The following is a 13,470-nucleotide window of genomic DNA, read 5'->3' on the forward strand; positions in this document are numbered from 1 at the left end:
TGAAGGAGATCAGCCCTGGGATTTCTTTGGAAGGAATGATGCTAAAGCTGAAACTCCAGTACTTTGGCCACCTCATGTGAAGAGTTGACTCATTGGAAAAGACTCTGATGCTGGGAGGGATTGGGGGCAGGAGGAGAAGGGGACTACAGAGGATGAGATGGCTGGATGGCACCACTGACTCGATGGACGTGAGTCTGAGTGAACTCCGGGAGTTGGTGATGGACAGGGAGGCCTGGCGTGCTGCGACTCATGGGGTCGCAAAGAGTTGGACATGACTGGGCAACTGATCTGATCTGATCTGATCAAGGTCTACAGAAATTAAGCAAAGAAAATCGTTAAGTCCCAAAGCTAGCTAATATTGGAATAATACTAACTCAATGTCATCCCCTAATCCCCTCTCCATTAAGGTATCTGGATGCATTTAAAGAATCTTGAAAGCTCCACTTCACGACTGGCTACTGAGAGAAGGGCATTACTCAGGATTCCATTTAACATACCCTCCAATCCCTCCACCAGTGCTACCAAGGAAGTTTCTAATGAAGTTACAGAGTATACAGATCAGATCAGATCAGGCCAGAATACTGGAGTTGGTAGCCTTTCCCTTCTCCAGGGGATCTTCCCAACCCAGGGATTGAACCCAGGTCTCCCGCATTGCAGGTGGATTCTTTACCAGCTGAGCCACAAGGGAAGCCCAAGAATACTGGAGTGGGTAGCCTATCCCTTCTCCAGCAGATCTTCCCAACCCAGGAATCAAACTGGGGTCTCCTGTATTGCAGGCGGATTCTTTACCAACTGAACTATCAGGGAAGCCCAGTCATTTTCTAGTGGTGTCTTTTAGGAATTTCTATATATAGTATCTTGTCCTCTGCAAACAGTAAGAGTTTTCTTCTTCTTTTCCAATCTCAATTTCTTTTATTTCTATTTCTTCTCTGACAGCTGAAACTAGTACTTCCAATACTTTGTTGAATAAAAGTAGCTGCAGTGTAGGCATCCTTGTCTTATTTCTAATTGTAGAGAAAATGCTTTCAGCTTTTCACTGTTGAGTATGATGTTAGCTGTAGGTTTGTCTTATATGGCCTTTATTATGTTGAGGTAGTTTCCCTTTATGCCCACTTTCTGGAGAGTTTTTGTCGTAAATGGATGTTGAGGTTTGTCAAAAGTCTTTTCTGCGTCTGTTATAATCATATGGATTTTATTCTTCAGTTTATTAATGTGGTATATCACATTAATTGATTTGCAAATATTGAAAAAAAAAACTCTGAATCCCTTGGATAAATCTTACTTGATTATGGTGTGTGATCTTTTTAATGTATTGTTGGACTTTGTTTTCTAGTATTTTGTTGAGGATTTTTGCATCATCTATATTCCTCAGTGATGTAGGCCCATAAATTTCATTTTTTTTGTGATGTCTTTGTCTGATTTTGGTTCCTAGGATGATGCTGGTCTCATAAAATGAGTTTGGAATTGTTCTGTCCTCTGCAGTTTTTTGGAATAATTTCAGAAGGATAGGTGTTAATTATTCTTTTTTTTTTTAACTCAAAAGTAAAATCTTTATCACAGAATAATAATCTAGCAAATAAAATATATAATTCTGAAACCTTCCCCCAATTTAGAAGTTGTTGGAATTCTTTTTCTAAAACATGTTAATTATTCTTTAAATGTTTGGTAGAATTCACCTATGAAGCTGCCTGGTCCTGGACTTTTGTTTGTTGTGAGATTTTTAATTACTGATTCACTTTTGTTTTTGGTATGTTCATATTTTCTCTTTCTTTCCGGTTCAATCTTGGGAGATAGTACCTTTGTAAGAATTTTGCATTTTATTGGCATATGGTTTTTCATAGTAGTCTGTAATGATCCTTTGTATTTCTGTGATGTCAGTTGAACCAGCTTTTAGTTTCTATTGATTTTTTTTTTCTTTCGGTCATCATTCTTTATTCTCTGATATTTAGTATTTCTTTCCTCCTAACTGGGTTTTGTTTGCTCTTCTTTCTCTAGTTTCTTTAGGCATAAGATTAGGTTGTTTATTTGAAATTTTTCTTGTTTCCTGAAGTAAGTGTCTATCAATATAACCTTCCCTCCTGGAACTGCTCTTGCCATTTCCCATAGGTTTTGGATCATCGTGTTTTGGTTTTCAGTTGTTTCTAGGTATTTTTGAATTTTTTCTTTGATTTCTTTAGTGATCCATTGGTTATTTAGTAGTATACTGTTTAGCCTCTGTGTGTTTGTGGTTTTTTTGCAGGATTTTCTCCCATTAATAGATTTCTAATCTCATAGCATGATCATTGAAAAAGATGCTTGGTATGATTTATATTTTCTTAAATCTACTGAGGCTGCTCTGTAATCCAAGATATGGTCCATGTGTACTTGAGAAGAAAGTATATTCTGCTGCTTTAGGTTGGAATGTCCTATAAGTATCAATTAATTCTGTCTGGTCTAATGTGTCATTTAAGGCTTGTGTTTCCTTATTTTCTGTCTGAATGATCTGTCCATTGGTATGGATGGGGTGTTAGAGTCCCCCACTATTATTGTGTTACTGTCGATTTCTGCTTTATGGCTGTTAGCATTTGCCTTGTATATCAAGGTGCACCTATGTTGGGTGCATATATATTCACAATTGTTATGTCTTCTTGGATTTTTTTTTCTGTAGTTGATTTCTAGTCTCATAGTGTGGTGATCAGAAAAGATGCTTTATATGATTTCAATTTTCTTAAATTAGAGTTTTTTTGTGGCCTAATATGAGTTATGTAAATTAGTCAAAATCATAAAATCAGAGACAAGCATGGTGTTTACCAGAGGTTGGGGAGAGGAGTAAATGGAGAGTTACTAATCAAGAAGCATAAAGTTTAAGTTAAGTAAGATTATTAGCTTGAAATCTGCTGTACGACATTGTACCTACGGTCTACACTGTATCATATCCTTACAGTTTGTTGAGAAGATAGCTCTCATGTTAAATGTTCTTACCACAATAAAATAAAAACTAATAAGAAAAAAGGGATAAGATGCATATTACTAAAATCAAGAATGAAAAAGGAGGAGATATACTATCGATCTGGCAAACACCATAAAGATATTAATAGAATACTTTGAATAGGTTGGCAAAAATAAATTTACATGAAAAAGACCAATTATGCTGAATCTGAAACAGGTGATTTTAATAGCTGTGTAACTATTAAGGCAATTCAAATTTTAATTTTAAAAATTCCCTCAAAAAAATATATCTGCAGATCCAGGTAGTTCACTGGAGAACTTAAACAAATGTTTAAAGATTTAATACCAATAATACCCTATTTTTGCCCCCCGCTTGAAGTGGTAACACTTCAAACTCAGTTTTAAAGCTAGTTTTACCTTAATATCAAAAACAGATGAAGTACAAAAAAGGAAAATATAGATCAGTATCCATCATGACTATAAATGGAAAAATTTATTAGCAAATAGAATTTGGCAGTATATAAAAAAGAATTTTCCAGGATGACAAATTTGTGTCATAACCTTACATAAAGTTATACAATGCCTTATCAGTATTCAGAAATCGATCAATATAATACACCATATTAATGGGAAAAATAAGAAAAAGTACATGATTTATGTAACGGAGAAAAATGTAAAATTCAACACTCATTCAGATTAAAAACTCTCAGAAAACTAGGAATAGAGGGAGCTTATTAAACTTGATAAAGAGTATCTACAAAATGAATTACATCTAACATACCTATTGCTTTCACTTAGGGCAGTAAGTAAACAGGACCATGCATGAGTATATGTACTCTAGAAATGTAGTTCTATAAAATACAGAATTTTTTATGGAAAAGAGACTATTGTGAGATTATGAAATCTGATTTATTTTCATGGGCCATACTGATGGAACAATTTAAAAATTAATATAGATCAAGAAAATTATATTTTCTTACTTTCCAGTCCCTTAACAGTGCTTTCCAGGATCACCTTCCATACAATTTATAAGTAAGAATCATTGCTCTTGTCATTACACATTTAACTCTTCTCAGTTTATAAAACAGTGCTACAATAAAATTTATATTTTGGTAGCCAAAATATTAGTGAATCTGGTATAACAATGTGTGTGATATTTTTAGTCTTCAAATTATAGTGAAGTTATATTTGCACATTAGTTAGATACCTAATTTTTATCATTAAGAACATAGTATTTTCTCTGAGCTCAACTTTCTAATACCATTACTAAGATTTCTTTCTTGGGAAAAAAGTTGAAACCTATTTTTTTCGAAGTTCTAACCCTGATGGAAAATCAGCTTACAAAGACAGTAACAATAATGTTGGGAAATTTTCTCATCAGGGAGACCCAGAGGGAGAGAAAACCATCCTTCTAGCTATTGGCAGATTGGGTTAAGCAATGGACCATGATACAGAATAATTACCTCCTACTGTGCACTAAGAGTGTGGCTCAGGAATTAGCACACACTGGAAATCCCAGTGAGTCTGTGAGATGTCAGGGGAAAACTTAATAAGGAGCAAATTTCCTAAATGGGTATGTGTCTGTTGTATAGTATACAAATGCCAGTACATTTTGCACAAGGTTGTTACTGGCTTTTGTCTGTGTTCTGTGTGATATTTGCCAGTTGCAAACCCAACTGGCATATTTAATGACCTTGTGGAAGACAAGGTTTCAAAGATTTCATAGCATTTAGATTGTCCTGCGTGGGAAGTGGAAGTTTTTATGCTCTCAACTTATTTTTGATTTGGACCCTGTTTTTGATGCTGTTCATGTCCTATGTCTCTGTTGTCAGCATTCACCTCAACATGAGAAAAGCTGCTACTGCAAACATTTGCTTCTCTCTGTTTTGTTTTGTTTTTCCCTTGACCAAGCTGCACGACTTATGGGATCTTAGTTCCTTGAACAGGGATCAAACCCAAGCCCTCGGCCATGAAACTGAGGACTCCTAACCAGTGGACCTCCAGGAAATTCCCATTTGCTACTCTCCTAATGAGGATTTTGTTTGAAGCTAGTTCAGTCTCTACAGTGGGCAGACCAAAGTGCTCAAGAAAATCAGTGTGCCCAGTAAGCAACTCTCAGTTCCATGGCCTGAGCTTCCATTGCTTGTGTGTAGTAGTTGCTACCATATTAACAGACTGCTTATGGCTTCTTCCCTTCCTTATCTCACTTCCCTAGGCCCTAAAATGCTTCTCCAGATCAACTTCCAAATAATATACTCGTCTCAAGTTCTGCTCCCATGGTGAATCCATGGCAACACAGGCTTCCACTGAGGATTTTCCAGACCCCATAATTGAGAAGGAACATATCCCTAGCCTACGAGATCCATAGTATGGAAACATTTGAAAGGGAGACATTTTGCCTGCTTCGTGGATCTTAAATCCTGTTAGATGCTTTATACATTTATTATGTAGGTGAACCCAGGTGTTTTAAAGCACTACTTTTAGGAATCTTTTTCTTGGCCCTTCTCTCTGTGCTCTGTGAGTCACTGCTCCATCTGATTTATCAGTGTAGACTCAGAAAAAAGGCAAGATCTTTATCAACCAACACTTCTTAAGCCTTGGAGGTAACCCTTGAATGCCTTATCTTGAGAAGCTGGGAGCAAGATATTCTTGGCTCTTGATGAGCCAAGAACAAAGGAAGCAGCGCTTAGGGATGGTGATAATCCCAATGTTTTGACTCATCTGGCTTTGCTGACACACCCCTTCCTCTTCATTCATCACCATTGCTACTCAGGCTCTCAGGTTTGGGTTGGTGCTTTGAGGGGAAAATTCTGTGGATGCTTTTTTAGTGATTATGCATTTTATCATCTTCAAAGAGAAGTCTCCACCACCTTTTGGTGGGCAGGCAGTTAGCTGGAGGCAAAGTTGTGAAAGTGAATACATTTTTGTTATAGTCCATGAGCTCCCTCCTCATGTCTTTGACAGCTATGATCCTCTCATTCAAGCACACCTTTCTCTCTAGTTTACCTACTTTCAGGAAATATCCTGACTTCACTTATTTATAATTTAGTTACATTAGCTATTCAAAGACAAGAGTTCTTTCTAATTCTGGAATGGAAAGTTTTATATCTCATTGAAGAAATTTTGGACACAAATAATAAGAAATGGCTTGAAGGGATGTAGAATCTTACACTTAGAAAATATTAATCCACTGTTATCTCTTTACCAACCATTTCTAGAGTTTCCCACAATCATTTCTGAGTAAAATTTATATTTTCACATGTTAAAAAAAAATCCAATTTTTGTTCAAAGAATCAACCATTATCTAGTTATGTGGTAAACAGTATCTATTAATTGTACCATCAAAGACAGATTGAGACAGTATGTGCTATTATACCTTTAAAATCTGCCACCTGATCCCTTGTAGTCCTATTTGCCTCATTCTAGTAGAGGATCTGTAAGTAGTTGATTTTTTTTCTTCCATGCTCTGTTTAAGAGCAAAGCAACCTTTCCCACAAGGCTTCTAGCAGGTTTCCCCCTCAGTTCCACTATGCAGAACTCATTAATACAGTATACCTCCAACCAATTTCTGGCAGCTACAATGAGTCCAGTATGACAGTTTAGGTTAATTAGTATTCATTTAATAAATATTGGCACAAAAATAGGATTCTGCTAACACAAAAGAAAGGGCATTTGAATGCTCAGTAGGCAATCAACTGAGTCAAATACCCTGTTTAAATAGATGGAAAGAAGAAAGGGAGGGTGGGAGGAAGGAAAGAGAAAGAGAGGGAGAGAGATATGAAGGAAGGAAAGGATAGAAGGAAGAAAGAAAGGAAGGGGAGTGAGAAGGAGGGAAGAAGGATAAAGAGAAAGAAGGATATGTGTTTCTAATAATTAATGACAAAAATCAGAGGTGATCCTTAATAGGGAGTAAATGACTCTGATTTAAAATTTTATAATTTCACAAAATATATGGATTAAAATTGACCTAAACTTGGTTCACCACATTGGTTCTCAAACGTCACTGACCATTTGTATCTCCATGAAGATTGTGGAAATTAAGTTTGACTACAGATATTCTGAATCAAAACCCCCAGGAGTGGACCCCAGGTATCTGTATTTTTAAGTTTCTTTGGAGGTTCTGCTGATCTGAAAAGTTTGAGCATTATTGGCATATTCCATCCCTTTCCCAGGCATTAGTGGTAAAGAACCCACCTGCCAATGCAGGAGACATAAGAGACGTGGGTTTGAAACCTGTGTCTGGAAGGTCCCCTGGAGGAGGGCATGACAACTCACTCCAGTATTCTTGCCTGGAGAATCCCCATGAATAGAGGAGCCTGGTGGGCTACAGTCCATAGGCATGCAAAGAGTTGGACACAACTGAAGCGACTTAGCATGCACGCATTCCATTCTCTACCTCTTTTCAAAGTGAAAATGTGTGAGAACGTGAGTGGCCTGTGCTTCTTTAGAATATAGAAACAAAATATATGAGAACATTAAAAGTAGGGAAATATAGTTCTAATTTTTGAACTAAAAATAAGTATTTGTATAAGCCTGCAAAATATTATGATGTGAAATTAACTAACTTTATGATATAAACTCAGTACATCTTATATGATAAAGAAGTAAGAAAATAGTCAAAGATATCTACATCTGTATCTACACACAGACACACAAATATATTCATAGCATGCTGCTACTGCTGCTAAGTCGCTTCAGTCGTGTCCAACTCTGTGCGACCCCATAGACGGCAGCCCACCAGGCTCCCCCGTCCCTGGGATTCTCCAGGCAAGAACACTGGAGTGGGTTGCCATTTCCTTCTCCAATTCATAGCATAATAAGGATGAAATACTCATAATAATTACTGTCCTCATTTCTTTAACGGGTCACATTGTAATAGCTGGTATTTATAATGACCTTCTGCCATCACCCCTATGTATTCCCTTTGCCCTCAGCTGGTCATGGTTCTTTACCTGGTGGTGTGACCAAAATCTTCATTTCTGAAGAGTCTGGACCATTAGTATTCCTACCTGCATTAGTTTGTTGTAATATTCAGTAAACTTTAATTGTAGACAGTGGTCATAGTATTAATAAGAGCTACTTGAAGGGATCTCCTATATTACAGACATATTCTTCTTTACCTCCATTGTGGGCTAGCAGTCTAATTTTCCCTTGGCAGTCAGGATCACTCACCCCAGCTGGCACCATAACCCTCTTCTTTGCCTATTGATTCAGAGGCCTGAGGACTCCAAAGTAGCCAGGTTGCAGTCTTAACTTCCAGTTCAATGGAATCATTGTTCTGTATCCTGGTGGAATAATTTCTCCCTCTGGATCTAAGACCTCTAGGCCAATAGAGAATAAAGTCATTGGAACAGTAAGCAAAATTTTGCTAGTGGATTATTATTGATAATAGTGAGTGGTACCACTTCCATTTCTACCCACTGATTCCTGGATTCCTGAATCCTGGCTTTTGGAAAAAAACAGCAGTATATATTGGATACTGATTCATAGCATATATGGCCTTCTGGAGAACCATGCCCCAGCCCTGCAAGGCATTGCTACCAAGCAGCACTGTAATTGAGTATTCAAGAGGCCCTTCCACCATGCTATGGTGGCAGATAAGTCAGTGATAATACCAGTGAATTCCATGAGCATGGGCCTGTTGCCACAGTTTTGCTCTGAAAGGAATTCTTTGGTCAAAGGGAATGCTATGTGGAAGGCCATGAAAGTGGATAAGGATTTCTGCCAGTCCACTGATGGTAGTTTTTGCATAAGCATTGCATGTAAGAAAGATGTCTTTATCCAGAGTGAGTATATATTCCAATAAGAATAAAGTGCCGTTCCTGCCATGGTGGAAGTAGTCCAATGTAATCAGCCTGCCACCAGATTATCTTGGAGAATTGTGTCCTATATGGGACTCAGTGTTGGTCTCTGCTGCTGGCAGATTAGACGTTTATTGGTGACTGTAGTCAGGTTGGACTTGGTGAGTGGAGGTCCATGTTGCTGAGCCCATGCATAACCTCAATCCCTGCTACCATGGCCACTTTGCTCATCAGTGCCCTGGGAGATGACAGGGTGACTGGATAAAGAAGCTGACTGGTAGCCACAGAACAAGTCGTCCTGTCAACTTGATAGTTACAATTCTTCTCTGCTGAGGTCATCCTTAGGTGAGCACTCACATAGGACACAGATATCTTCATGTTTTTTGCCTACTCAATGACGTCTATCTACATAGATTTCCAATCGTGTTTCTTTCAAGTCCGTGACTATCCAGCCAAGTCATGGGCCACAGTCCATGAATCAGTATATAAACATGTACCTGGCTATTTCTCCTTCTAGGCAAAGTGACAAGCAGAATAGAAAATCCATAAATACACCCACAGATACAACCAGTTGATTTTTGTCAAGGGAGCAAAGGTAATCTAAAGGAAAAGGGGTAGCCTTTTGGACAAATGATGTGGCAACAACTAGACATCTGCATACATAATAGTCAGTCTAAATAATGGCCTTACACCTTTCACTAAAATAAACTCAAAATGGATCATAAACTTACATGAAAGATGAATAACTATAATATTTCTAAACGATAGTATAGAAAATCTGTGTGACCTTCAGTTTGGCAAAACATTTTAGCTACACCATCAGAATCATGATCCATGAAAGAAAAAAAATGATTAGTGGATTTAATTAAAATTAAAACTGTATGCTCTATTGAAGGAAAATATACTCCAATTAAAATTCAAAGTGCCAAAAAGGAAAAAAAATAGACTTATGCTCTGAGAAAGGCACTTAAAAGTGAATGAAAAAGAATCACATGCTAGGAGAAAACACTTGCCAAACATATATCTGATAAAGGACTGAACAATAAGGAAACAAGTTACTTAACTATTTCATATTTAAGTGCAATTTGTTGTTGTTCAGTCACTTAGTCACGTCTGACTTTGCAACCCCATGGACTGTAGCACGCCAGGCTTCCCTGTCCTTCACCATCTCGAGGAGCTTGCTCAAACTCCTGTCCACTGAGTCAGTGATGCCATCCAACCATCTTGTCCTCTGTCATCCTCTTCTTCTCCTGCCTTCAATCTTTCTCAGCATCAGGGTCTTTTCTAATGAGTCAGCTCTTCACGTCAGGTGGCCAAAGTATTGGAGTTCCAGCTTCAGCATTAGTTCTTCCAGTGAATATTCAAAGTTAATTTCTTTTAGGATTGATCTACTTGCAGTCCACGGGACTCTCAAGAGTCTTCTCCAGCACCACGGTGTTCAGCATTTTTTATTGTTCAGCTCTCATAACCATACATGACTACTAGAAAAACCATAGCTTTGACTATAGACCTTTGTTGGCAAAGCGATGTGTCTGCTTTTTAATATGCTGTCTAGTTTTGTCATAGCTTTTCTTCTAAGGAGCAAGCATCTTTTAATTTCATGGCTGCAGTCACTGCAGTGATTTTGGAGCTCAAGAAAATGAAGTTTGTCACTGTTTCCATTTTTTTCCCCATCTATTTTCCATGTAGTGATGGGACCAGATGCCATGATTTTAGATTTTTGAATGTTAAGTTTTAATCCAGCTTTTTCACTCTCTTCTTTTTCACCTTCATCAAGAAGCTCTTTAATTCTTCACTCTCTACCATTAGGTTGTTGTCATCTGCATATCTGAGGTTGTTGATATTTCTCCCAGCAACCTTGATTCCAGCTTGTGCTTCATCCAACCTGACATTTTGCATGATGTACTCTGCACAGAAGTTAAATAAGCAGGGTGACAATAGCCTTAACATACTCCTTTCCTAATTTTGAACCAGTCCATTGTTCCATGTCTGGCTCTAACTGTTGCTTCTTGACCTGCATACAGGTTTTGCAGGAGTCAGGTAAGGTGGTCTGGTATTCCCATTTTTTTAAGGATTTTCCACAGTTTGTTATGATCCACACAGTCAAAGGCTTTAGCGTAGTCAATGAAGCAGAAGTAGTTTGTCTGGAATTCTCTTGCTTTTTCTATGATCCAATGGATGTTGGCAATTATAAATGGTATTTTTATATTAACCTAGGATTGTCCATTACTATCATAAAGAAATGCAATCAATGTTTATATATTGCTTTTGTACTTTGTCTCCTTGCTAAAGTCACTAGTTAGTTCCATAGCTTGTTTATAGATTACTTTGGATTTTCTACATAATGGTTATATCATCTAAAATTTCAGTTTTATTAATTTTTTTGTATCTGAATGCCTTTTTCTTTCTTTCCCTTGCCTCACTGCATTGACTAGAACCTATAGCACAGTGTTGATTAGAATTGGCGAAGGTGCACATCTTTGCCTTGTTCAAGTATGATGGCAGCTGTTACATTTTTCTGTAGATGGTCCTTATTAGATTGAGGAAGTTCCTTCTGTTTTACTCAAGGATACTATAACAAAGTATCGTGTATTTGGTGACTTACAAGCAGCAGAAATTTATTTCTTGCAGTTCTAGAGACTGGAAATCTGAGATCAGAGTACAGCATGAGTTTCTGGTGAGAGCTCTCTTGCATGTTGCAGATGCTTACTCCTGCTGTATTCTCACATAGAAGAAAGAAGGAAAGAGAATTCTCTGTGTTTCTCTTTATAAAAGCACTAATCCCATTTATGGGACTTCTTAGATGGCACTAGTGGTAAAGAATCTACCTGCCAATGCAGGAGACCCAAGAGACATGGGTTCAATGCCTAGGTTAGGAAAATTCCCTGGAGGAGGAAATGGAAACCCACTCCAGTATTCTTGCCTGAAGTCCCATGGACAGAGGAGCCTGGTGGGCTACAGTCCATGGGGTCTCAAAGAGTCAGACATGACTGAGCGACCGAGGACACATAATCCTATTCATAACCATTCCACCTTCATGGCCTACTTAATTTCCAAAGACCCCCACCTCCTAATACCATCACATTGAGGGTTAGGATTTCAACATATGAATTTGGGGAGAACACACACATTTAGTCACTGCAACTTCCATTCCTAGAACTAAGTTTTCATCAAACATAGATGTTGAATTTTTTCAAGTGTTTTTCTTCATCTATTCAAATAATTATTTTTATTTTTAGTCTGTGAATATGATCAGCTATATTGACTAATTCTTGAATTTTGAATTGGTCTTGAAGTCCTAGTATGAACAGGAAATTGCTCTAATGTATTATCATTTTTAGATATTGGTGAATTTTATTTTTTTTTAATTTTGATAGAAATTGGCTTGTGGTTTTCTTTATCTGTAATGTATTTGTCTGGTTTTGATATGAGTAATGCAGACCTCATTGAATGACTTTTTGTGTATTCACTTACCTTCTATTTTCTGCAAGAATTCATGTAGATTTAATACAGTTTGTTTCTGAAATATTTGCTGAAATTTGCCATTGAAACCATCTATTCCTGCAGTTCAATTTGCACAAATAATTTTAACTATGAATTTTGTTTATTTAATAGAGTGCTATTCAGGTTCTATATTTCTTGAGTTGCCTTTGATAGTGTCTGTCTTTCAGGGGATTTGCCCATTGTCAACCAAGTTGCCAAATGTTTTGGCCTAAAGTTGTTCTTAATGTTCATAGCTCAACATTCAGAAAACTAAGATCATGGCATCTGGTCCCATCACTTCATGGCAAATAGATGGGGAAACAGTGGCTGACTTTATTTTTCTGGGCTCCAAAATCACTGCAGATGGTGATTGCAGCCATGAAAATAAAAGATGCTTGCTCCTTGGAAGGAAAGTTATGACCAACCTAGATAGCATATTGACAAGCAGAGACATTACTTTGCCAACAAAGGTCCATCTAGTCAAGGCTATGGTTTTTCCAGTAGTCATGTATGGATGTGAAAGTTGGACTATAAAGAAAGCTGAGCGCCGAAGAATTGATGCTTTTGAACTGTGGTGTTGGAGAAGACTCTTGAGAGTCCCTTGGACTGAAAGGAGATCCAACCAGTCCATCCTAAAGGAGATCAGTCCTGGGTGTTCATTGGAAGGACTGATGTTGAAGCTGAAACTCCAATATTTTGGCCACCTGATGCAAGAGCTGACTCATTTGAAAAGACCCTGATGCTGGGAAAGATTGAAGGCAGGAGGCAAAGGGGATGACAGAGGATGAGATGGTTGGATGGTATTGCTGACTCAATGGACATGTGTTTGGGTGGACTCTGGGAGTTGGTAATGGACAGGGAGGCCTGGCATGCTGCAGTTCATGGGGTTGCAGAGTCAGACACAACTGAATGACTGAACTAAACTGAACTGATTACCAGTTTAATGATTGTTGAATGTATAGTGATGTTAACTATCAATTCCTAACATAAGTAATTTATACCTTGACTTTTATTTCTGTTCACACTGGTTAAAACATTAATTTTATTCATCTTCTCAAATAATTAGCTTTTGCTTTCATTGATTTTCTCTATATGTTTCATTTATTTTTAATCTGAGTGATTTCATTTCCTGTAGTTACTTTGAATTTATTTGTTCTTTATTTTCTAGCTTTAAAGTTGGGAGAGGTGATTGATTGGAGACCATTGTTCTTTCAAAGGTAGGCATTTAATGTTGTAAACTTTCCTCTAAGTTCTGCTT

General features: G+C 37.5%; 1 protein-coding gene across 17 annotated transcripts in view; it reads left to right on the top strand.

The window, feature by feature from the left end:
* LOC147340106 (uncharacterized) overlaps positions 1-13,470 on the top strand; it is a 281,692-nt gene that overhangs the window by 99,325 nt on the left and 168,897 nt on the right. For 15 of the 17 annotated variants that reach the window (XR_015158915.1, XR_015158913.1, XR_015158911.1 and 12 more), the window contains one exon: positions 13,381-13,429. The exons of the other annotated variants lie outside the window; for them this stretch is intronic. Coding sequence is in view for 8 of the 15 variants with exons in the window: in XM_086387622.1 (XP_086243748.1) it covers positions 13,381-13,429 (49 nt within the window). In the remaining 7 variants the exon portion in view is untranslated. The remainder of the gene's footprint in view (positions 1-13,380; positions 13,430-13,470) is intronic. 17 annotated transcript variants of the gene reach the window in all.

The sequence above is a fragment of the Bos grunniens genome, chromosome X (assembly GCF_055505025.1).
Source record: "Bos grunniens cultivar Pamir isolate PY7600 chromosome X, Bosgru_T2T1.0, whole genome shotgun sequence".
NCBI lineage: Eukaryota > Metazoa > Chordata > Mammalia > Artiodactyla > Bovidae > Bos > Bos grunniens.